The 26483-nt window shown below is 40.7% G+C and overlaps 1 protein-coding gene across 3 annotated transcripts in view; it reads right to left on the bottom strand.

Moving 5' to 3' along the window:
• epha4l (eph receptor A4, like) overlaps positions 1-23392 on the bottom strand; it is a 115079-nt gene extending 91687 nt beyond the window's left edge. The window contains exons 1-4 of one of the 3 annotated variants that reach the window (XM_069896691.1): positions 23264-23390; positions 21516-21583; positions 18108-18771; positions 9952-10104 (exon numbers count right to left, since the gene is read on the bottom strand). In XM_069896691.1, the coding sequence (XP_069752792.1) occupies positions 10094-10104; positions 18108-18771; positions 21516-21583; positions 23264-23354 (834 nt within the window). In that variant the 5' untranslated portion in view covers positions 23355-23390 and the 3' untranslated portion in view covers positions 9952-10093. Of the gene's footprint in view, positions 1-9951; positions 10105-18107; positions 18772-21515; positions 21584-23263 lie in introns of all 3 variants that reach the window. The other 2 variants (XM_069896689.1, XM_069896690.1) reach the window with 2 other exon arrangements.
• Between the last annotated feature and the right edge of the window lie 3091 nt (positions 23393-26483).

Here is a 26483-nt window from a genome sequence, read left to right on the forward strand (position 1 = left end):
TATTTTCAGTTGATTAAATCACCTTTGCCACCAACATCCGCCCCACATTCAATTCACCAGGATTATTTTTGACACTTTCTTTCCATCTCAATAAAGTTTAGGACAGGAACAGGTGCTTTGGCCCACAATGCTGCTCTAAACATGATGCCCAAGTTAAACTCTGCTGCTGTCAAATGATGCATATCCCTCTATTCCCTTCCTTTACCCACTAATATCTACTGTTAACCTACAGATTGCCACAGTTTTCTTTATTATAATTCTTCCATTTTGATCTCCTCTAAGAACACCAGTTTCTCTGTCTTCACCCCATCTATTCTTAAGATGAGGTTTTACAAACTCAGAAAGGTGAAATATCCTGCTCCTTTAGGAAACCTGGCTTTCCCATGCGGTTGTTGATTACGCCTTCTCATGCATACCATCTATTTCTCCACACGTCTGCTATCACCCCCTCTTCCCAAACAGAGATAAGGCACTTTCAGGTGGCCAATTGCCCGCATATAAAGCCGCATGTTTAGGCAATATGCGTCTGTTTTGAGGTCACCTGAATGTGCAGGAGGAACTCTTGAGGCAAGCTACGTAACCCTCCTTCGAGAGTGATAATCAGCTCAGCTCAGTGGCTCCCCCAGCTATCTGAATGGAGTCGGCTGAAAGCAGATGTTAAAGGGTCAGGCTGCTGATCACAGCTGACACTGGGCAGGAGCTCCTGGAGTGTGCTCAGAGCCGCATAGAATGCACCTGAAAAAGCCTATAGTTTCCTGTTCCTTATTTTTTTTTAAACTCCTCTTGCCTCCAAATCCAATGTAGCATTCTTTACTATTTCCATCTGCTTCAATGGATCCCATCATGAGCCACGTTTTTGGTTCCCTTCATTTTGACTCTCAGAGACACCTCAGTCCTCTCAGCCTTTCATACACACCCCTTTCCATTCCCCTGGCATTGTCCCCTTCAACCATGGGAGATGCAACACATGCATCTGCACTTCCCCCATGAGCACCGTATGTAGACTAAGGACCCATTTGCAGAGCACCTGCATTCTGTCCACAACAATCATCTGGTTCTCTCAGTTGCACGTCATTTCAATTCTTCTTCCCATTCCCCCCATCTTGTCCTCAACCTTTTCCGCTGTAATACCAATGTAAGATTGAAGAACAACACCACACAGAATACTGCTCAAAGACATGAACAACAATTTTTCAAATTTCAGATAACTCACTCCTCCTCTGTTCCTTCCCCACTCTCACCAGTCAACCCAGCAACTCTGTTCACCTTCTTAGTCCTTCCCCATCATTACCTCGGCTCACATTCTCCCCCACCTGGTTCCATCTGTCCATCACTCACATACCTATTGACATGGGATTTTTCCCCTTTGATTGTCTTTCCTCCCTCATCCCTGCTCCTCCACCTGTCCCATCACCCCCACCCCCTTTTCTAGTCCCACCTATTACCACCAACCTCAGTCTCACTTCTTCTCATTTTCATACACCGGCTATTTTCCATATATACCCTCAGTCCTAATGCATGGTCTTGACCTGAAACATCTCCAATCCCTTTGCTTTACCAGATGCTCCCTGATCCCTCCTGGGTTCCACCTGCAGTTTTCATTTTGCTCAAGATTCCAACATCATCATTCTCTTATACCTCCAACTTAAAAATCTTCCATCTCCTCCTTTGGGAAACAGAAAATGGGGAGGCAAAATCCATTTATTTTGATAATACTCCAAAGGAATGCTGGCATATTTTCTCTACAACACAGTCACATTGTTATGCAGTAAGACCCCTGTAATCCATAATCCAAGCAACCAGGAAAAAAAAAATCACAGAAATGAAAGAAGTAAAGATTACGGAAGTTTAAAATTGGCGCACCTCACCATTAGTTTGCCAATCATGAAATCACAAGCAACCAGAAGATTTACTTATCCAGCAGCATCTACCAATCTCCATTGGTGCCAGATACCAGGGGTTTTATTGTACTGACAAACAGGAGGTATTTTTTGATTAAGCTCATTATCCAACTTTCCTGTCAGTTCACAAAGAAACGTGGAAGGTAAAATCTTCAACATTACCAGTCCAAAGTACTTCATGATCGTCGTCAAGAGCAATTTTAAAATATTAAAATCTGTGCAAATTTAAACTGTATACTGGATTACAATATAGGTTGAGTACCCCTTATCTTTGGGTTCAGACATATACAGCAGTACATCATTGACAAACAGACAAATCTTGTGCTGAATTTGCTCCGCCTTGAAGCCTTTGATTTGAGGATCACCTCTAACCATTTCTGCTAGAGATTCTATTGCCATAACAAATAATGCTGGAGAGAGGGAGAAGCCCAGCCTACTCGATCGACTCAACGGACACATTCCTGATATCTGATTATTAGTTATTACTTTTGCCTGTGGATTTTGGTATAACGCCCTAATCCAGTTTATAAATCCTCGTCCTATCCCCAGTTTTTCCAGTGTTTTAAACAAGGGCCATTCAAGTCTATCGAATGTCTTTTCTGCATCCAAAGTTACTACCATATTGGGGTCCTTCCATGATTGAGTTCAGTGTATTATGTTAAATCATTGCACCAGATTATTTGATGCTTGTTGCCCCTTAATAAATCCTATTTGATCTTTATATATTAATTTGGGTAAATACTGTCCTAGCCTATTTGCCAGTGCTTTCGCTATTATTTTATTATCTACATTTAAAAGAGTTATTGGTCGATAAGATTAAGTTTTCAGAGGATCTCTATTCTTTTTTGGCAACACAATTATTATTGCCATTGAGGAGGAGTCTTGAGAAGGAGTCTGGTAATATCTGAGTTTTCACTGCTTGCTCTATTGCATCCATAAACAAAGGCATTAACAGCTCTTTAAATTCTTTATAAAACTCCACTGGAAATCCATCCTCACCTGGGGCTTTATTAGCCTGAAGAGTTCCCAGTGTTTTTTTCAATTTCTTCCCTAATAAAATGTAAATCTAATTTTTGCCTGTCCTCATCATTCAACTTTGGGTGTTCCACTCCATCCAGAAATTTCTTTTTCAACCTCATCTCCTGGCGAGTCAGGTTTACATATTTTTTTTATAATATTGATGAAATGTTTCATTTATCTCTTTGATTATATGCAATTGTATCATTTTCCTTCTATATAGCATTTATGGCTCTTGTTGATTCTTCAGCCTTCACTTGCCATGACAGTACTTTATGTGCCCTTTCTCCTAATTCGTAGTATTTGTGTTTTGTGTTTAATATTGTCTTTTCTACTCAAAATGTTTGTAAAGTATTGTATTAGATCTTCTAATTTTCCATTGTTCTATATCTATCCTGGTCTCCGGTTCTCTGACATTCTTTTTCCAATTCCCCTATTTCTGTCTCGTTTATTTATTTCTGCATTAAATTATCTCAATCTTTTTTGTGTATGAAATAATTTGTCCTCTCAAGTATGCCTTTAATGTGTCCCCATATTAAAAAAAAAATCAGTCAAACCCAAATTAGTTTCAAGGAAAAAATTTGATCTGCTGTATTATAAATTGTCTAAAATCCTCCCTTTTGAATAACATCGTATTTAATCGCCATCTATATTTATTTTCCTGTTTCCCCAATATATGTGTTACCAAGGTTAGAGGCGAGTGATCAGAGTACAGCCTAGGTAAATATTTGTTTTTACTACATGGTCTTTCGGACTTAACGATAATAAAAATAAATCTATTCTAGAATGAGAGTCATATTTTTAAAATAAAATGAGTAGTCTCTCTCCTTAGGGTCTCCACTCATCCATCAAATTTAAATCTTTCATATATGAAAGTGTTAACTTGGCTGTTTTAGCTCTTGTTACCATTTTTGCTGATTTATCAAGGATTGGATCCAGGCAAAAATTAAAGTTTCCTCCAATCAATATATTTTGCCTTCCCTCTGCTGCTTTTAAAAATACATCCTTCACAAAGTCTTTGTCATCATAATTCGGGACATAAATATTCATAAGAATCCAAAATTTTGAGTAAAGTTTTCCGTTTATCATTACATATCTACCCACTTGGTCCATTGAAGTACCAAGGCAAACGGGACATTTTTATTAATCAGGATTGCCACTCCCACTGCTTTTCATTTAACTTATGAAAAGACCTCTCACCCCCACCCCCCCCCTTCCACAACCACCACAGTTTATCATGTTCCACTTTAGTAAGATGTGTTTCCTGGAGAAATACCATATCGAGTTTTTAAAAATTTTTTTTAAAATATGTGAGTATTATTTTCCTTTTGACTGTTCCATATAAACCATTAACATTAAAACTTTTAAACTTCAATGACATATCCAAAGCAGCATATTAAAAATTCTGTGCAAATAAATAGATATGTAAAGAGTTTCATGATCCATACCCTGCACTAAGTATCATACAATCTCTACTCCGGCAGTGACGTAGACAGGAAGTCCCCCAAGGCCCAAAAAAATGAAGCCTCCAGGGATAAAGAAGGAGAACTCCACCCTAAAGCAATATCTTGAAAACTATTCTTTCCCCGTTGATGCCATTACCCCCCCCCCCCACTTAATCCCAAGTTGTACCGTGCTATACCTTCAGTACCTTCTTTCCACTCTCCGAGCTCCCAAGAACCATAGATAGGATAAAACTTTCACATTTCATAATAAAATGTAAGACAATCTTCAAACAAAAAAAAATTGAGTATGTCCCTAAATATCTTATTTACACCAATCTTTTCACAGTTGACTTTGTTGTTCTTCTTCATAACTGTCGAATAAACTCTTCCACCTCCTCCTTCAATTTAAGGTATATTCTTTTACCTTCAGAGACTTCGACTCTTAACGTTGCTGGGTACAACATTCTGTATTTAAAGACATTTTCACGGAGTTGCTTCTTTTCTGAATTACCACATATCCTGGAAGTACACAATCTCTGCATTGTCCCATTTTATGGAGAATGAGAGTTCCGTAATTCTGATAAGCAGCTCAAGATTGTCTCTCTGTCCTTGAAGCTCAACAATCTCACCAAAACAAGACGAGGGCAGGCTTCACCCATTCTCCTTGGTTCTAGCATTCAATGAGCACATTCAAAGGACTTGAGGGATCCAAGTCTCAAAGATTTTCATAGTATCTCCGACTTCTGCACCTTCTCTCAGGCTAACTATTCACACATCGTTCCTCTGACTGAAGTTCTCCATGTGATCCAGATGAAGCTGCTTATCTGTGACCCATTGTTTAGCTTTGATTTTTAATTCCTTGATTTGTTTTTCATGCTTACAGAGATCTCGGCGCCATCTATTCTTTCAGTTAAGTCATTAATGGCTTCATCCACCTCTCTCACTGAAATGATAAGTGGTTTAATGGCAATCTCTACATTTGTAAATCATTGTCCCAGACCTCCAAATTCTTGCAACAGAGTTTCTAGGTTCACTGTTCATTGGGAGGAGGAAGCATCTCCACCCACATTGTCCGTCAAAGTGACTGAAGCTGGAGCTTTTTCCAATGCAGATTTTGTTTTTCTCCCCCCATGTGATCTTCCAGTCATCATTCAGTAGTTTTCTTCAAAAGACATGTCTACACTTTTGCAGTCAAAAAATTCTATCAAAACCACTTTTTGGTCGTCTTTTAGAGAATTTTCTCAGAGAAGCATGTCTGCGCAGCCACCCAACATAGCACTTCTTAACTAAATGGCCCTTTTTGCTACACTCATAGTAGACAGTGTCTTTCAATTTGCACTCATTTTCATAGTGCATCCCTCCACACCATAAACATTCCACCCACTTTGCCTGTATACCAGTTTAGTTTCCCTCCTGACTTGGTACACTTTTGCTGACTGCGACCCCCTCCACCACCACCATGTCCTTTCTGGATATTCTTTGCATTATTAGGAGCTATCTCCATGCATTGAGTTTTCTTGAAAGTCAGCAGTGGAGTTGCCCCCAACATCATCATTATTAATGTGGCTTACCAATCTATCACAGAGCATGTCATCCAATATTGCCTTGATCTCAATGTTCTGATAGCTGCCAAAGCTCAAGCACAAAATTGGCCACAGACTGTGCTGGCTTCCTGAAAAGGATGTGAAACTTAAAACCGTTGGACTCTCACAGAAGGTTTTGGTTTGTGGTGGTTCCCCACAAGTTTGACCAAATGGCATTTTCCCTGGTTTTCACAGTGTAGCCAAGTACCTTATCAACTTGTACGTTTTTGCCCCTTACACACTCAGAAGAATAGAACACTCTTAGCCTCCTAAGTAATTCCATTAGCACAGAAAAAGTGTCCCAGCATTTCTTCATACTCCGGCCAATCCTCATTTCCTTCCACGAATTTACTAATAATCCCAAACACAGCCACCCAAATGCACAGCTCCAGTTCAAAACGGGTTGACACTTCCACACAGGCAGTTCACCTCAATGCCAAAAGTATGTGCTATCTTCTACTTTGAGATAGAACCACTTGACAACTTCAAGCTTGACACACACAAAGAGGCTTGACTTCTTCCTCTGGACACAGCATGGCCCCAAGTTAAACAAGGTACACAGGAAGTAAAGACAGACAGGAAGTAAAACCCCTCCCAGCCTCACTTTAAAAACAGCTCACATTACAATAGTAATCTTTTGATCACAACACAGCATTGTATGTGGAGACAACCTGCAGTTGTTTGTTGTTTAACTACTGATACAGATATTCTGCTGCTTAGTTACCCAAAGTTACTCATTATTCTAAAATCCAAAATCTGAAACACTTCTGGTCCCACGCATTTGAGATAAGGGATACTCAACCTGTACGATGCAATTATAGCATGACAGGTCTAGTTCCACCCACCCGCCCCTCCTTCATGATCATTATTAAATACTCCAGCAGCAACATTCTATGGGAGATAAGAACAGGTCAGAGCCTGGGTATTTTGATCCTGATACCCTCTAATCAACCATATAGAAGGCAAAAGCAATACTTCCCACTTCTCTGAATGTGTGAATCTCAAACAGTCAAAGATATTGATCCCACGCAATATACATTTAATTAGCATTTAAATATTCTTCGAGTCCTTCACCAGTACACTATGTGTGCATACTTTATACTGCTATTCATGCATTATTGCTGGAACCTTTACAAAACTTTCAAACCAATAGCACATGGATTGCTGCTCACTGCTTAACTTGCAAGGGCAATTAGGGACAAGTAAATACTGCTCTTGCCAAGAACACCAACAGAAAATGAATGAATATAAATTTTCCCACCTTTCAGAACATCAAAAACCCAATCCTTAATGTACGAGTGCTTAATATCTGACATCCTATCAAAAAGATAACTTTGGTTCTGTAACAACAAATAATTCTCATAAAATTAAGCCAGATTAGAAACATACTGCCGATAACAACTACCAGAACGGATTTTTTTTTTTAAAATCAGGGGAGTTGGTTTTTAATTTAGGGTACGGTATTGTGCTTCCATGTAACAGTCCTTTCTCCATTCAAAACTGACAAATAGTGAGCTCTTCAAGATTCATGACTTCAATATAATTGATAATATATAGTTAAGTTTCAGCATTTGCTAACAATTCTGTAAAATTCTCATCATAAGTCAGCTTTGACACGCTGTTTGTTAAAAGCAGCAGTTTCTTGCACTGTCTGCTTTATGCATTGAAATTTATCAGCCACTTTTTATATCAGTTCTTTAAAGGAAAATAGACTAGTTAAAATGTAGTGTATTATTTCCTTGTGGAGAGGGGGGGTAATTTTAACCCTGGATTGACCAGATTTTTGAGTTTTTGAATGTTGATATGCATCATCTGATCTGCATCATCTGATATGCATCATCTGATATGCATCATCATCTGATATGCATATCATCATCTGATATGCATCATCATCTGTCTGTTGTTACCTTGGCAGTAAATGAGAAATATATTTGCATCTACCTCTTGCACTTTGAAATTCTCTATTTCCATTCACAAGCAGTGAATCACAGCAGAGAACAACATCTTGCATTTATATGGCATCTTTAACATGGAAAACCATGCTTTTGCATTTCGCAGAAGTATTTTCCAAACAGCAATCAGCACTGAGCCAAAGAGGCAGCTGTAAAGTAGGTGAATAAAAGCAAATAAATAGGGTTAAAAAGACTATGAAAAGATGGGAAAATTCAACAGGGAATTTCAGAGCACAAATCTACAAGACCAAATCCACCAATGAGAATAGTTGGAGGAGCACATTATTTGTGAAGGGTTCTTGCAATGACGCACTTTAGAGTCTGAGGAGGAGCGAGACCAGGCAGGAATCTAAACACAGGCTGGGACTATTTTAAAAAGGAGGTGTTGATAATCAGGAGTCAACATAGGTCAATAAGCACAGACTTGATGTGCACCATGTCCAAGTCACTTTGTTGTCTCAAATCAAAAACATCTTCTCAGAGGGCTAGTTTTGCAGCATTTAAATAAACCAAAATAAAACGAAAGTTAGCTGTTCGCAACCAAATGGGGCATGACTGATTAAAGTAAAATGAATACTATGGTATTTGATGGGTACATTAAAAATCATTTTTCGGTAAGTCAGAAATAAAATAGTGAATAAATTAGGGCCAATCAAATCTAGACATTTGGGTTAAAGCTCATTTGAAAAGATACAAATTAAATATTTTCCATTAACAGGAGCACAGGCCTAGAGATATTAAATACTTTTAGTGCTTCATTGGAAAATGGTCCTATTTATTTTTCCCTCAGAAAATACATGAAGTAAATCACAAAAATTGAGTATTGCAATACACAGATCGTGATTTTTTTTTGCACCTTGAAGTAATTAGATATATTGAGTATTGCAATACACAGATCATGATTTTTTTTTGGCACGGTTCCTAATTTCTTCACCTTGAAGTAATTAGATATATTGAAGCATCTTTCAACTATTCTGTTCAAGTCATTTTTTGGGATTAGCATCCCTGCTAGATCAAGCTTTCTATGCCTGCATCACCATCACAGTCTCTTTTGCTGATTTCCACAGCTGTCAAGAGCTTCCTGGTGCTTCGCAAGCTTTCCCAACTCCATCCAGCCAGCACAAAAAGTAGTGGTATTGATTCAAAGCTTTTGACATGCTAATTTGCTTAGCAACTGCATTAATCACTTTCCCATCCAGGCACACTTCAAAATGAGACATTTTTCAAAGGTAAGATGTCTTTTTCAACACAAGACCATTTATTTTAAAATAATATTTTACTATCAAGTTCAAATGGTTGGAATCGTTTGGATAATTTGGCTACAATTTTTTTAATGATACTACTCTTGAATTTTCGAACATTCATTCATTTTGTCCCAATAACCCTTTGTGCAAAATGCAGAAAAAGCAATTGCAAATAAAACCATGTTAAATTTAGTCACATAAGGAGCTGCTCAATGTATTAATTATAATCAGAAAGGAAAAGATTGGTATGGAAATAACAATACTAAGCAGATTGATTTATTTGTCAAAGATAGCAAGAACAGTGGCAGATCATCACAGCAAATAAAAGGACTGTGCAAAATTTTGTAGGTTGAGCTCGAATGCAAAAGACACACAAATTTGAAATAAAATACAAGTTAAAGAAAATGTTGCAATGATATAACAAAAAGTAATTTGCAAATATGCAAGTTTTAAACAGTTGAATCTGAAACAAAAGAACTGAATAACTGAATATTTTCCCAATTCTAGAATTGTCATTGGTGAAGGAGAAAAAGTTTTTGGTTAACCTCTGACCCCTTAAACTGAAAGAAACAAAGAGACGATCTGGAGCCATGTCAGAACACAGTCAAACTGCAAACAGCAGGGGATCAAACTGTCAAAATAACACTTGGCAATTTATTGGTGGATAGTATCTATGATGCTCTGGCTAGTCACAGAATCAAACCACAAAACTTGGTTGGGAAACTCAGGACAAACCATCATTAGAAACATTTGATTTGTTTCTGAAACTTCATTGCTTACAAACTTTAATCTGGATATTATCAAACTACCTGACAGAAACACTTTAAAGCAAGGGTGACCATGTGTCTTTTCTCTGCATCACAAGTGTTTCAAATGCTTGACCTTCTTTTGCTCTTCAAGCTTCTTGAATATGTTATATAATTGTCAGGAAGCTTGATTTTAATGATGTTTTCAACCTGGAACTAGTAAAACAATAGGATTATCTGTATATGTAAAGTATGTAATAATATCACATCTTTTGTAAGTCATGTTTCAAAAAAACTAGGATCAATTAGTTAGCAGTGGCCATTCCATCTATCAATATGGTCTAGAACTTTACCATACTTATCAATACCAACATAAGAAGGATCAAACCAAATCATTAATTCTTAATACATTAAAGTTTTAAATGACTAATCACATCAGTTACACATGGATGGCCAAGCACGTAGATCAATGGGTCCATCGAAGGTTGTGGAGGCCTTTGAAAGCACTGGAGAGTTAGAGCATGTCATGATTATCATCTCGTTGCTGGAGTCTGGAACTTTTCCAACCATCACCTGGTTTCGGTGATGCCATCAAACAAGACAGACTGAGGGGATTTCTGTTCAAATTTAGCTATCTGGAGAAATTAGTTTCCAGCTTAGACCTGTTACGTCATGTCAGTGAAGACAAAACCAATGGATTCTCAGAAGCCATTTGTGTCACACATTTCCAAATCTTTCTCATCACAATTCTGCACCTCACCAACAAAGTTCCCACTGGAGTGGAGCAAATGGGACTTTGTCGATCTTTTACATTGCTTGCAACTCAGAATCAAGGTTGCTCCGACCTGCTTTTATTGAGTAATGATGTTCAGACCACACACACACACACACACACACACACACACACACACACACACACACACACACACACACACACACACACACACACACACACACACACACACACACACACACACACTTTCACCTGTGACCAAACTTTACTCCAAGTTCAAAGAGATTACAGATAGTAAGAGGAAAAACAGTTCAAGGATACAGTATTCTTAAAGCCTTCTCAGAAGATTCCCACCAATCAAGAAAATCCATGGTCCATAATCACTGAAAATAGCATATTCAGAACCCAAATCCATGCATAGGGAACATAAAATCACTCCAAACTAAACCCTCAACTACCCTGTCGACCAATATCTGCCCCACCCATGGCTACAGATGGTCAGCTATGTCAGAAACACCTGAAGTGGAAGCCTCACTGGTGGAAAGGAAGAAAGTTTTCTGACAAATTACCCTTTGAGCCATCTTCATTCACACAATGACATTTTGGCTTCCTATAATTCACCTGAGCCACCAGTGCTGACCACAATGTATTTCCTGCACACTCTGTAACTCAAGATTCTATACAACAATTGGAACTCATTCTCATTTCAGTTCAATAAACTCCCATCAGCCAGCCTCTTATCATTGGCTTCAGGGTGCATTAAGCTGCTTGACTGCAAATGGCTGCCAATTACAAGGCACACAAAATTGTTAGAAAAGAATAGCCTAAATGTTGCAGAGAACAACAAACTAACAGATTCACCACTGGCATCAATGAAAGCTGCTTACAAACATCACAGGAGCTCCAAATTCATTGAATTAAGGAACCAGCAACAAATCAAGAAGAAAATAATTTTATGCATTGGACATAATTCTTAAGGCTGGAACATACATCCAAGATCAAGGCAGAAGCTAAAATATCAGAAACTTCTTTTTAAAAGATCTAATTTTGAGATATTTATGACTGGGGATTACAATTTCATTACATGCGACTTTTGTTTGGTGGTTATAGAATTTGCTAAACAGTCATTTTAAGCTCCTTTCACCATTAATAATTCACTTGGACCTCATGCAATAAAGATAACATCTTTAACTAATTTTGCACGTTTGTGATTTTTTTTCCATCTATTATTATGGTAGAAATATTCACAAACAGCCTCCAGAGAAGAACTGATCAGAGGTTTGGATCTGGAGCCTACGTGGCTGCAGCAGCTGCGGGAGGGCTGGAGGCGAATCCACAGACACCCAGTGTCTCTAAAGGGACTTGCTTTTGCATCTTTTACTCCTATTGTAAGGAGCACCGAGCAATGTTCATAGCAATTTTTAAGGCACAGAAGTTTAAGTACATTATGTGGATTACATTTTTAATGTATTATTACTTGACAATAAAAGGAACTGAATCAGAGACCGTGATATCAACATTTCCTCATGAGACTGGCTTAATAATTATACCACGTAAAACCGTGCATCTTGACAGATTTTTATGTCACTCTGATTTTACAACTTAAGCCACTCCAATGGCCTTTGTTGGGTTTGGAGCATTCAAACAGTCCATTGATGGGTCTTTTTGAGAATTGGGCTGCAGTTGAAGGTTTTTCTGACAACTTCACATGGAGAAGTGGGAGTGTATGTGGGCATTGCTCTAGCTGCTATGTACTGGAAGCACAACATCGAGGAAGAGCAGAATCAGCAGGAGCCCAGTCAACATTCAAGAGCAGCCATCCTCAGACCCCTGTGAAAATTATGGGTAAGGGGCACAGTTGGTGGAAGGCCATACCATCCAATAGGATCATTAGGTTCAGGATCCTCTCTCTCAGTTGATCCAAAGAAAAATGCCAGAGGTCTGGAGCCTCCTCCCAGACCTGCTACTTTGAGAATCATGGGGATTTAGTATCACCACCCCCTTAATTCGCACCTCAGAGCCATCTCCATGGAGCAGAAAATGAATGTGAAAGTCTGAAACAAATCTGGCACTCATGGAAATAAAATGAACAATCTAAGAGTGGATTTGCATTGAGAGTATGATTCCAGAATATGCAGCAAGAAGGAAAATTGTTACCTGCTTTTGATGTGACCATCTAACCCACCTGGCCCACTCACAATTTGCACAATCAATGGCAAGTGAGCCTTAGTTTCCATAATGGCCCAAACAAGCTTTCAGAATTCTACGTGAATGCTTCAAGAACCAACACACTGCGCAGACTCCTGATGTGGCCTCCTTTAGGTCAAGGACCCTTGATGAACATTGGGACATCACTTCATTGAGCACCTTTGCTCTGCCTGCTGCAACAGGAAGGACCTCCCAGTAGCCAACCACCTCAATTCCACACCCCACTGTCACACTGACATGTCTTTCCATGGCCTTATGTACTGTCAAATTAAAGCCACCATTCATTGAAGGAACAACATCCTGTATTCCTTCTCAGCATTTTCATAAGAACAGAAGAAATAGGAGCAGGAGTTGGCCATCTGGCCCATCGAGCCTGTTCCGCCCTTCAATAAGATCATGGCTGATCTGATCATTGACTCAATTCCACCTACCTGCCTTTCCCCACCCCCCCCCCCCCCATACCCCTTAATTCCTTTTTATGTAAAAATCTAACTGAACGTTAAATGTTTAAGGAATCTGCTTCCTGGGCAGAGAATTCCACGATTCACTACTCTCTGGGAAAAACAGTTTTTCCTCATCTCAGTCTTAAATCTATTCCCCTAAATCTTGAGGCTGTGTCCCCTAGTTCTGGCCTCACCTACCAGTGAAAATAATTTTCCTGCTTTTATATTATCTATCCCTTTCATAATTTTATATGTTTCTATAAGATTCCCTCTCATTCTACTGAATTCGAGTGAGTATAATCCCAGGCAATTTAGTCTCTCCTCGTCATAAGTCAATCCCTTCATCTCTGGGATCAACCTGGTGATCCTCCTCTGGACTGCCTTCAAGGCCAATATATCCTTCAAGTATAGAGACCAGAACTGCACACAGTATACTCCAGATGTAGCCTCCCCAGTACCTTGTAGTTGCAGCATGACCTCCCTGCTCTTGAATTCAATTCTTCTAGTAATGAAGGCCAACATTCTCAAAGGACTGCATCAATATAGACTTCTCCAATTTCCATGAATGTCCCTCCTCTCATCTTTCCCTTTTGCTCAGCTGTCTCCCTTCAGCTCCCCACCCACTTCTTTCTCCTCTCAGTGATCCCTCTACCCTTTCTCTCCCCTTCCCCCCATCTGTATACACCTAATGCCAGTTATCCTCTGCTTCTTCCCACCTTTTTATTTGGGCATATTTCTGAAGAAGGGCTCACGCCTGAAACGTCAACTGCCTTATACTTTCTACAGATGCTGTGCGACCTGCTGTTTCTCCAGCAATTTTGTATATTCCAGCCATTCTCAACTGTGTTGTTCAGCACCCCCCCCCCCCCCACCCATCCCAGATTGGGATGGGGGGGTAGAGAAGATGGACTAAAATCTCAACTTTCTTTGTTTTAATGTAGTCCGTAGGAGAGAAGTATGGGAGAAACCAAGTAAACTTGACTTCTGCACAAGGAAAGGGGGGCCCATAAACTTTGAGCCGAGTCCTAAGGGGGCCATGGCCAAAAATAACTGGGAATGGCTTCAGTACTGCACTAAACCCCAGTATCTGCAGATTTTGAGTTTACCTACACTATACAGTGTACATGAAATGCACATGCTGTAAGCACCATTCTTGCATCGAGTAATGTTGACCACTATACATGTGCAAAGTCATTGGTGTAAAAGGTTAATGTAAGGCTATGATGCCAAATCTAATGTTTGCCCTCAGACAATGTCATGTTTTTTCTAACTTCTGATGTGTCCCAAGGTTCAATTTCCAAGGAAAATTTGTGAATTAGGAAATGGGATGTACTATTTTGCATAGTTTAGTGTGTAGAAAATTTGCAAAGAACCTGATCTATGAGGAGATAAGACGGCTCAGGGTTGTCAGTGTGATGACCACATTGAGAGCCATCATTTATTGAGAGTAAAACACAGATGCTGAACATGTGAATCCCACATACGAAGTTCAGGGAATTTTTTTTAAGCCCTCTGCACTTTACAATAGTAGCCAATCGCAGTGTTATATGGTTATGCTATCTAACATGCCTCTTCAGTAAAGAGACAGTCTCATTGTGGAATATTTCTATTTCAGTACATTAATAATATAATTAGGTTCAACTTTAAGGGGTTATCATTCAAACATGAACTCAGCATAGAATTACTGAACATCTTTTTCTCTGAAGAGTCACATAGTGCATTTTTTAATTCACTGGAATCAGAAAACTAATTCAACATGTACCACTTTCCTGTGTTAGTGATGAATACAAAACCTGTTTGCCATTGAGTATTCCATTCCTAATGTGACAGTCACTGCAATGAAATACTTGGTCTTCGCACATTCTGTAAAAAATGCTTCTAATGAGCCAAAATAAGTTGCTCATTTTCCTTCAATTCCAACAAGTTTATTTTCTTCAGAGATTTGGTTCTGAACAACTATCCTATTTAGATTAACAAAACATTCAATTTAGCATCATATTTAAGAGATTTTTTTTAACTATAATTAAGAGATTGTCTAAATGAGGCAATAATTTAAAGAGGGATCAATCAGATATTTTTTTGTACTGGCAGTAAATCAAACACTTGTATGCTAACAACCATTAAAGCCAACTATGCATTTTTGTTTTACAGCGAAGTTGCAGGATTCTGTTTAAAATAAAAGTTTTGATTGGTTTTTAACCAATGCATAGTTAATGACGCATTGACATCACAACTCGGTTCTATTTGTTATCTTACAAGGAAGTCAGACATCATTGCCCCTTTCAAATGAACTTGCAGGTGGCACAGACAATACCAATCTGTCACTTTGAAACCTTAGGTCCATCCCTACCAATCCTACATTTCTTTCAAGTATTAACACATTCTGTTAAAGGTGACAACTGGAAGAGGAAATGTAAGTCTGTCTCTCATGGTCCCAGGCCCCAGCAGATGATCACCATTGGTGACTCCAGTAACAAAAAGCATCCACTATTGATGATTGCCAGGGCTTTGTCACACCATGAGATCTTAATCAATCTAAGGCTAACCCCCCAATGACAGGAGGAAGATGGATGAGGAAGTAAATGACCCTTGACCCCTGCTCCATAATTGTCCCGTCAGAGTTCTTCCATGCAAAACAATAGGGGCAGTTCCTATTCACAAAGATTCAAACACATTCAATGTCACTTGAATTAAATGGCAGAGGTAGGGGCAGAAGATCCTGGCCCCCTATGGTAACACCTTCTCAGTTCAAAGGCTGAATATTATATCTCCAAATGATAATATTAATAATGTATTTACATGAACCAGAATCACATTTTGCCTTTCAGGAACACATGCTATAATTTGACTCCCAACTTCAGCAACAGTGTGATTTTTTTTTAAGTTATAAAATACTCTGTTGTCACTTCCTAACAACTCATTTCACTGCTTTTTCTTTTTTAAAAACTGGAATGGGTGGCCATAAAATTGGGAATAATTTATTGAAGATGCATCCTTTAAACAAATTCTGCTGGATTGTAGCTTCACTGGTAAACAAGACTTGGTGTCTGAGCAAAGCCTTTTGGCTAGGCTTAAGCATTTGTTAGGGATCTGTCCTATCGTTTACCAGTCTTACTTATCTAAAGGCTCTTATGGAACAAAGCAATGTAATTAGCTGTACCAAACATGCGGCAGAAAGATCAAAACAAGAAAACTCTGTTATTCTCCCATTAATCAAGATAACCCAGTGAGGCTGCACGTTGAGCTCTTTGAGTAACCTTAGAATAACTAAACCAAACAGATCACATAAAGGCTATAGAGATATAAAAGATGGCTCATGTTCATTGCATCAACTGAAGACTCAGAAAAATACTGCCTTGAGAACAGGAAAAGTAGAAATACTGGAATGCACGAACAAAATAAGAGAAACCAAAACTTCTAGTTAAAGGTGTAATTTACTTTATTACACAATTTTTGATTTGAAATTTTTTTCTAAATTCTTAGAAAGAGTAGATTTTCTCTCTGCTCAAATAAATTAGGTTCTGACTAAAGCACCTATTAGCAGATGAGAATAAAATAATGATCCTCATTAATTATTGTGAGCAAAAAGATTACATTTCAACCGATTTCTTATTGATTTTCAGTTTACATCCTGTACGACTTTCTCGTAGATATCGGATTGTGTTCACCTGAATGATATGTGACACATTTCTGATTTAAGAGTTCTAGCAAAACCAAAATTGGTACCACTTTAAAAAAATTCTTTATAAGCAAAAGTCACTCTGGTTTTATACACATTAATAACAACGAAGTCAATGAAAACTGCACTTACAGATCTTTATCAATTCAAATTCATTCATTTGAGAAATGTTGTACAGAAAATGGTATTCTATGACTCTAGTCTACTACTGAGGGCTCTAAGCAATTTGTAAACTAGTTGTTGTAAAGCTCAACTGCTCAGCTGATTTGATATCGGCTTCAACTTAAATTGTTCACTTTGTAATACTGAGGTACCAAGACCTTATTGTCCTTTCCAATACAGCACTGGAGTACATCACTATGACTCAGGAAGGTTATTTACAATTGTTAAGATTATTCACCTTCTTGTACATATCTGCAAAGTATTTCAATGAAAGGGACACTGCAAAGTCTCCAGATTAGTTGTGGTGAATCAAAACAATGCATGGCCCATCACTAAGCTGTAGTGACGGACCACAAGGTACTGCTTGATCTGTCTCTGTTATATTGGACTCTATTACTGTTCCGGAAATGCTTTTCCTCATGGTGGTTCTTCTTTAGTTGGCATAGGTGCAGAGATGATTATGGGAATCTCAGTGCTCCATTTCTTTTCTGTGCAGTTCACATCATATTTTCAACATTTGCATGCTGCACCTGCCATAAATCTGCTATGCCACCATGCAGAAGCATTAATGTTACAATCCTGAGATTACACTGTATATGAATGCTGATCCTGTTATCACATTCACCAAGAACCCAATAGAATCATTGTAAATGTTAGGAATTAAATGGGAGCCTTGCAACAGTATTAATGGCCCTGAAATAGCTATTTACAGCAAATTCTAAAACCTAGGTATGCATTTGCATTACTGACTATAATTCTTTTGTGATTTTTTAAATCTCTAATTTTTGAAACAGATGTTTTACAGTGTGTGCTTTCACCTATGAAGCAAAGAGATACCACATAGAACTGACAGAACTGTTAATCACTCTGTTGAGGCATTAAGAGTCCCAAAGGACAAGCTAATTATCTCTATTTACACCATACCGTACTAACACTAATTAAATTACTTCCGTATAAAGCCTAAATGGAATTACATAAAAAAACATTTTTCTACCTTGGCATTCTCCAGTCTGCTCTTCATACCCAGTGTTGCACAGACAGTTGCCTATGGGTACCAGCCATTCACCATCTGCACCGCAATACATTTTTGGCTCATCTTTCTCCTCAGAGTTGTTCACACAAGAGCCATGCACTTCCACAAGGGATGAGGTGTCAGCACCTGTAACGGTGTCAGGGAACTGTGCCAAGTTGTGTACTATCAGCGGGCATTTTTTGTAGAAAACACGAACAGACACCAAGGCAATGCAGGCACCAACATCTTGGAATGCCAAGTAGAAGCCTTTCTTAGTCAGAGGGCCAACATCCCGAACTTCAGTGTTCAGTTTCATTACCCGGTCACCAATGTCCACTTGTGTAAAACTCTCATCAGCTGCAATGGTGTCAATCTTTATGTATCGGTTTTCTGAAATATACCACTCATTATCATTATTTGATTCGAAGTAAAACAGATTAAAGGTCTCTTTACATGTTCCCATGACACCTGGCAGACTGTTGCAGTCCCTAAGGGTAAATTTAATTTCGATGTACACTCTCTGGGCTCCCTCACGAGGTATCCAATCAGTCCGCAGCCAGTTATTTTGATTTGCTTCCATCACATTGCAAACTTGGTAGGTACGAATTGGAATATTTTTCTCATCCATAATACTCACTTCCTCCCACTGTAGAAATAAAGCACACATATCTTTTATTTCGTAGGTACATATTTCTGGGAAATCCCAATTAACATTAGTAATGTAGATCTTTTTTCACCCCAAGGTATGGATGGACCAAGGAAATGAGTCCATCTGTATCACCCAAAGCTTGTTGTGCACATGCAAGTTAAAAATATTTGGTTAAAATGATGTAATGTGCATGGCACCCAGTTTGAAAAGAATATTCATTTTTAATAGTCTCTTGATTCCTGCTTCATGAAGGAGCGCAAATGCCAAATCACATAAAAGATGAACGGAGATCATTTAACTCAAACAGATTTAGAAGGGTCTTGAAAATGGGAAGAGAACTAACAATGCACAAAGATGAAGAAGAAAATTTCTTAAAATTAATTATGGTAGAATATGCAAAAAGACAAGAATAACAGAGGATTTGAACGGAGTGCAAATGTGGGGTACAACAGATTAAGGAATTTGGGAAATCATGGAATAAATAAATGCACATGCAAACAGTTGTGAGGATAGTGTAGAATGGAGCAAATCCAGTTTCAGATGATATAATAATCAATAACTTGTTTCCACCTCACAACAAAAAGAACCTTTGAATGTGTCAAGTTGATTTGCTTTCACAGGGAATAAGCAATGTAATTAAAAGGATGCCCTACCAAGCCCACACACTCCAATCAATCTGCAGATATTTATTTCAAATAGCAAGCGGTGTGCAGGAAGAGATGAAGGACAAAGCTGATAATGTTTCCTAACTGTCAAAGCCTTCATTCCACACGAGTCATTTTGACTGTTTACGTTTAATTAGAGAAAAGGAAGGCTATGAGCAGCACCTGCTGTCTTCAGAGATCGCCAGACATAAATCCTGAGGTCAGCCTCGTAACATCTCGGTGATTATGTAGACTTGGTTGAACATTAATAAAGATTCAATGACCAACCAGAAATTCTTAACTCCCGGGGGATTGTACTGATAAATTAAATATTGGAAGCCGATGTGACAAAACTTGTTGGTGAAGCAAAAAAGAATAGTTAGTTGGAAGCTGGGTTTCAAGAGAAACTGGAAGGCGTCTCTCTCACCACCGAATTAAAATTCAAGTCGGTAGGCGCCGGGCCGCCCCACATTGAGGTATATAAAGCAGTGCATTCGTAACCGCCTTCTCTTCAATTAATAAAGGTGTGAATTGCAATAACGTTTTAACAATTCTATTTTTCGATGCATAACGTTCCTTTTTGCAAAGTTGAATGTTGTTTTATTTCAGAATTAAAGTATTTCCCATTCTATACACCATTATCGAATAAAACATTGACCAAGAGTAATCGAAATAAAGGGTTCAAGAGCACTTTGAGCGGCTGAGAATCAAGGGGCTATTTAATTTTTCCCTCGAGGTTTATAAATAGGACTCAGATGCATGGTAGGAAAAACCACCATCCTTGGAAAGCGGTTTAACATTAAACTCCGTCCTACAAATAAAACAAGGCCTTCCCCGCTAACTCGGTATTAACCCTCCAGTCAAACCCAAGGGCCTCCTGCAGGCACCAGTTCTCTCAAACCTGCCAGCCACCGTGCGCAGGCAGCACCCGGTGTCCTGCGGGCTGCTTTGTCGCTGGAGTGGGTGGGAGGTATTGCACTTATCGCCCTATGGGTTGGGGAAGGGTTGGGTAGGCGGTAGGGCACTCGCTGGCAATCCGTGATTGGTCTCTAAACTCTGGCAGCAATCCATTTGAACCCGTTCAGAACATTATCAATGCATCAAAGCTAAAGAGCTCCGGTTCATCAACCACGTTCACATCTTTGCGTTGTTGTGCGACTTGAATGAAACAACTTAGTAACGCAATCCCGACTACAAATACAAAGTAGATATTCGATTTACTGAGAATGCTAGCCTTCGGTTGCATTTCTCCTTCAAAAATAAGCCTGACTCAAACGCCGCCTAACGTGTCATGTAGAACATGCCGAGGAAAATTGGAGAGAGAATACGAAGGTATTTTCAGACGCCAGGGTGAGGCCGTGAACTGCAGAGTCTTGTGCAAGTTGCAAATCACAGCCGCGCGATTCCTTGTGTTGCGACATGCTCAACTTCTCTGAGAAGCGGAGACTGAGTGCACACTCGTGCTCATCCCACCAATACGCCAGGCTCAAATGCCATCTCCTCCAGCAGATCGGCTTTCCCCCTTAATCCTCAAAAAGCAGCAGCCCTGCTGACCTCTCACGCTCTCTCTGATGTTCCACCACGGACCGGCCACGTCCTGAGGGATCGCCCTGTTTCTGTAAGGGAAAGGAATCCCTTCACACTCAATCTGTCCCCGCGGCTTGTAAACCCCTTTTGTTATTTGTAATCCACCCAAATCCGTCACTAAACTGTGGAAATAACAACTCGGCGCATTCTTTCACGGGGAAGGTTATATTTTGGGACCGTTTCAATAATCTAACCCTTATTAGCTACAGAAATTCCGAACAATGGTTGCCTTCATTAGTTTCTCTGAACAGTGAATGTAGATTTCTGAATCAAGTGACCAGTGAAAATGATCCTATCCGTTCTCGATTTAACTGTCTCCCCCTTTACTCCTGCCCTTTGGGGTTCCATTCTTCGAACTATGGCTTTCCGATGGGAGTATATAATTACCCCTTCACAAAGAGCAATTCAGTCCACGGGAGCACGGAAGAAACCCGACCTTCCCAGTACAATCTGCTCCGATTAGGTCAGAATCCAATACTTTCCAGCGCGATACCAAGTTCTCATACTCACTCCGGCTTCAGAAGGAAAAGCTTCCCAGCCCAGCTCGCCTTGGACAGAACGGGAATCCAGCAGGACAACTGTCGAGAATTAAAACAGCCCATTAGGAGGGGGCAAGGGAGTATATCGCCCCTCACTCATTTTTAAAAAAAAACTTTGTTTGCTAATAAACTTTGCAAAACTTCTGCAGAAACTAAGCAACTAAAGTTTTGCGCTACGGCATACGAAATTCCATTTGATCGTTTGTTAATATCACACCTGGGATTGAAACAGGAACAGGAATTAGCTGACATTGTTGCAAAGATATAATACTTTGAAATTTTCACTTTATTGGAATTTAGAATAATTAATTACCTCGCTTGCCATAGATCAGTTACTCGAAGTTAAAGTATGGCACCACTTAGGGGTTAATGATTAAAGTTTGTAGTAATTAAAACGTATTCATGTGAATACAAATCAATAAGTCGTCAATCCCAAGTTTATTGGTTCATTCTAATGGAAATACGAGGGTTATTACCGACAGGAGTTGGAGCGGTCTTAGTGCTGTCTGCAGTGCACTCGCTCCAATGCTCACTCAGGGAATGACGAGCGAAGCTGCTCTCGCCGCCTTCTCTGGCTGTTGGAGACTGGAAGGGGGAAGGGAAGGGCATTTAAAGAGGAATACTTTCTCTTGGCAAGCGTCCGCTGTCAAAGCTCACTTCTTATTGCCCAATACACTGCGAAAACTCACAAAGGTGCAGGTAGGCTTGACTGGGAGAAAGGGAGGACCGCAGAAATGTATTCAAACTTTAGAAAAACACTGATTTTAAGTGTTCTCCGCGATGGTTATCATTTCGTGTTCGAGAGCCCGAAACAGGCGTATCAATCTCATTTTAGGATTTGTTTGAGAAGTGCCACCATCTGCAGATGGGTATCATCACCTCAAGATTTCAAGGAAAGATAAGGTGCTTCCCCGCCCCCCCACACTCTGCACCAAAGGCGCGTTGCAAATAGCACTCCAGAAGCATTTGGATGAATCTACCGTGGATTACACTGCGGCAGGACAATGAGGACTCGATTGCAGGCTCAGAAAGGAGAAAATACGTGGCTTGAATGTTAAGACGCGTCGGCATGAGACTGGAGAGTTTAGACCGTACAATCCGCTCTCACCGTTAAAACGCTATCACAAAGTTCGCTCACTGCACTTTTTTTATTAAACAAAGTGATTAAAATCTACAATCTCTGCCTATTCAGATTACGGTCTCTGAGTGACCTAGTTAAAACTGCCACATCAATGTACCCTCCCATTTCACTTCGAATTTGAGGCTTTATTTAGGATCGGGTGCAAGTCTTCAGTAACTGCTTTCTCAGTGTACCGGGGAGGCTTCGATGCGTGGACTGAGGAGGCTCTGCCGGCACAAAACAGCGCTCAACTTGTGGTGGTCCCACTGTAAGCGCGGCGGAATGTCGTGCCCACAGTTGGGGACGGGAGAAGCGACCGTCTCCCTCCAAAACAAAAGTGGACGGGAGGTCCTGTTCGGTTCCGACGCTTGAAAGAACATTGAACTGATCGGACACGCAGGGAAATCGAATTCTAAACTTCAGCGATCGGGACAGCCCTGGACACACTAAAATGCACTTTCCCCACACCTGCCCATCCCGGTCCACCCATCGCCACTTCATCAGGCGGCTGGATGCAGATGGAAGCCCCGCGTCCTCTGCGAGACGTGGGCACATCCCAATTTCTGCTCGTTCACAACCCGATGTGTCCGCTAACTTACCTTGGTTGGGCGGATGGCTCTTCGAATTATAAAATGCCGTCGCAATCCCAAGGAGCAGAGCACAGATGCTGAACCGCACAGTCCCGGCCATTTCCACCCCCACCCCCCCTTTTTTTTTAGTTCCTTGTTATAACCCTGTCAATGGAGCTTCACTTTAGATGGTTCTTTCCCGGTGGAATAGTGACTGGACTTTGGGAGCTGCAGCTCGAAGACATTGCCGAAGGGGCGGTGCCAGCGCCTGACGTCAGACGTCAATCAAAAAGATCCAGTCAAAATAATGGGAAAGAACACCTTCTGGACGCACCCCCAGTACTGCCGACCACCACCTCCTGTTAAAACGGCATCAAATTAACTGTGGCGGCTCCACGGTTAATTTGATGCCGTTTTCTCAGACTGAAAGGGAGAGAGAGGGGGGGGAGAGAGAGGGGGGGGAGAGAGAGGGGGGGGAGAGAGAGGGGGGGGAGAGAGAGGGGGGGGAGAGAGAGGGGGGGGAGAGAGAGGGGGGGAGAGAGAGGGGGGGGAGAGAGAGGGGGGGGAGAGAGAGGGGGGGGAGAGAGAGGGGGGAGGGGAGAGAGGGGGGGTGAGGGGGAGGGGGGGAAAGAGAGATCTATTGCAACAGGCGCTTCTCGCAACCAAGAAAATAAATCGAGACGTGGAACAGCTTGCGAGAAGTCTACTTTCAGTTTGCCAAATGATTTCAGTGGAGATTCACGAGTGATTTTTGGGTCGATGGGGACATCCTTCTGGCATCCCCATAGCCGGTGAAATTGGCAGCAGTCAACTCGCCGCACAGTTTCACAACTTTCGGCTTGTGAGAAACTTTGGGCTGGTGAGAAACCATCGAAGATGGTGCATGGACTAACTGGGGCCTCGGACTTGGTGTCGCACGTGGGCTGGAGTTGCAGCACCAAGACTGGGGCTACGGGAGTTGGGGGTAGCCTAGGTCCCACATTCAACGTCTTCCCGTTTTCTCAGTCACCTCGCAGTACCAAAAAAAAACTCCATCATGTATCAAAGTAAAAGATAGTAAAGTGTTCTTTGAATTGTTTCTCAAAGATCCCTACCACCCAGGCTATGCCCTCTTCACTCGGGAAAAGGTCCAGGATCCTGAAGACTAGCACAAGGACAGCTTCTCCCGCCCCCCGCCCATCAGATTCCTGAATATTCAGTGCACCGAAGACACTGCCTTACTTTTCGTCCACTATTATCTTTTTATATAGAGCTAATGTCGTAAGAGGGTTCATAATGACTCCTGATGCTGCAGCAAAACACCGAATTCAATGACTTGTTCATGACAATAAATTCTGATTCGGAAATAAGCGATAGGAGGGGGGGGGGGGGGGGGTGGGGAAACAATCAAAGAGTGATTCTAAGAAATCACTGGATTTCTTGCTCCAAATGCCCTGCGTCTGTCTGCTGGTCACCCAGAGCCTGCACATGATACAATTGTCCTCCCTTCTGCAACCCTTTTTTTTTAAAAAAGTCCTACCTCTTGCAAACGTTCATTCGCTTACCTGGTTACAGCAATAACCACTGGTAAAATATTTCAATATGCCATCTGAATGCCAACTTTAGACCCTTGCCCCGTGATGCAAGGAGCATCTTGCTGGCGAGTTGCCCTCTGCTATGGCTCGCGACATACTTCAAATGCGGTCAAGACCTCCTTGTTTCATTTCATACCGAGTCGAGAACTGAGAAAGCCAAGGTTCAACTGATACTGACCCAAGCCAGGTGGGTATCTTGATCTCCGTTTCTCCACTCATTTATTTCATTCCGCCCTGCCTTCTCAAGTTCCTTCCCCCATATATATACCTTTTCCTGTCCATTTGACCTTATTGACGACTGATTTCGGACCTCTGAGACCCTGCTTTAGTTAATCAGGGTTTTTTTTTGGCAACTGACCCACCAGCGCCACCAAGTGGAATCGTCGGGGTGATTCGCGATGGAAAGTGTTCGATGAGATTGAGACATCTCTCCCCGCGAGACTGTGGATGGACTCCGCATGTGCATTTCAATGAAGGACTGTAACAAGCAAGGTGTCGTAACAATGCACGTATTAAATCTGCGTCACGTTGCCTGGTAATCATTTTAAATACTTGTATTTACTAATTAGATCCATTCTTATTGTAGACCAAAAAAATCATTACCTTTGCTATTAAGACAACTTTAAATGAGTTCTTCTGAAAAACAGGTAAAACGCCAGCAAGGTAAATGTAGTGAGTAACGATTTTAAAAAAATGTTACAGTAACTGATACAGAACATTTTCACCTCGTGTGTAAAATAATGTATATTCAGTCGGGCTTGATTTAATTTCAAACTAATAATTTTCTGATGCACACAAATGCAAACACATTGGTTACTTTTGTAAAGACCCACAGACGGGCTCCAATCAAAAAGAGAAAGGGATGCCAAACACAGACCCTTCAGAGACATTGTGTCTGTGTATCCCATCACATCTTCCAAAGAAAGCACCGTCTCCTGCTCTCTTGTCACCTCAGAAGCCCACGTGGCCTCTGGTATGTTCCAACCGTGAACAGCAGCTACAGGCTTCCAGTCACCCTTCTCAAATTCTAGTTCGAAACCCTGAACACAATGAGGGAGCAGTGCTCCAAACCCTTCGGGACCCCTGCTTTCCATTGCCACCCTCACAAATCCTGGTCCCAATATCTGGTTCCCACAAGCCAGTCTCCAGTGACTCCTTTGGCCACGGAGCCCCATGTTGGTCTGCTGCTGCGGTCTCAGGGTCCTTTCATGAGGCGGGGAGGGGTGTTCTCTCAGCCTGATGCCCTGCGTCTGTCTGCTGGTCATCCAGAGCCTGCATGCCATCATGGGCATAGACTTCTGGGGGGAAAAAATGTTGCTGCTCCCATGTTGCAGATGGATTGAATCTGTATGGTCTTGTCAGTTATGATGACCAGGTAGTTGGAGACTGTAGAAGAGGGCTGGAAATATCTCAGCTTCTCCATTGGCAGTACTGCCCATTTTCTCTTCTACTCTTTTTTAATCAAGTTCTACATTGGGATGTGTTATATTTGTGCTGCCTTGTAAAAAAAAGGCACAATTAATAACTTCAAAAAGTAAAATCCAGAGTTTAAAAATAATTATGTATAAGTTGGGTCACAAAAAAACTTTAATTATACCAATTTATATTGCTTCTCATTCCTAATATGAATCACCAGCACAGATTTTCAGCCAGAAATGGCCTTCATTAACTGGGAT

Source organism: Narcine bancroftii, chromosome 9 (genome assembly GCF_036971445.1).
Source record: "Narcine bancroftii isolate sNarBan1 chromosome 9, sNarBan1.hap1, whole genome shotgun sequence".
NCBI classification, from domain to species: Eukaryota; Metazoa; Chordata; class Chondrichthyes; order Torpediniformes; family Narcinidae; genus Narcine; species Narcine bancroftii.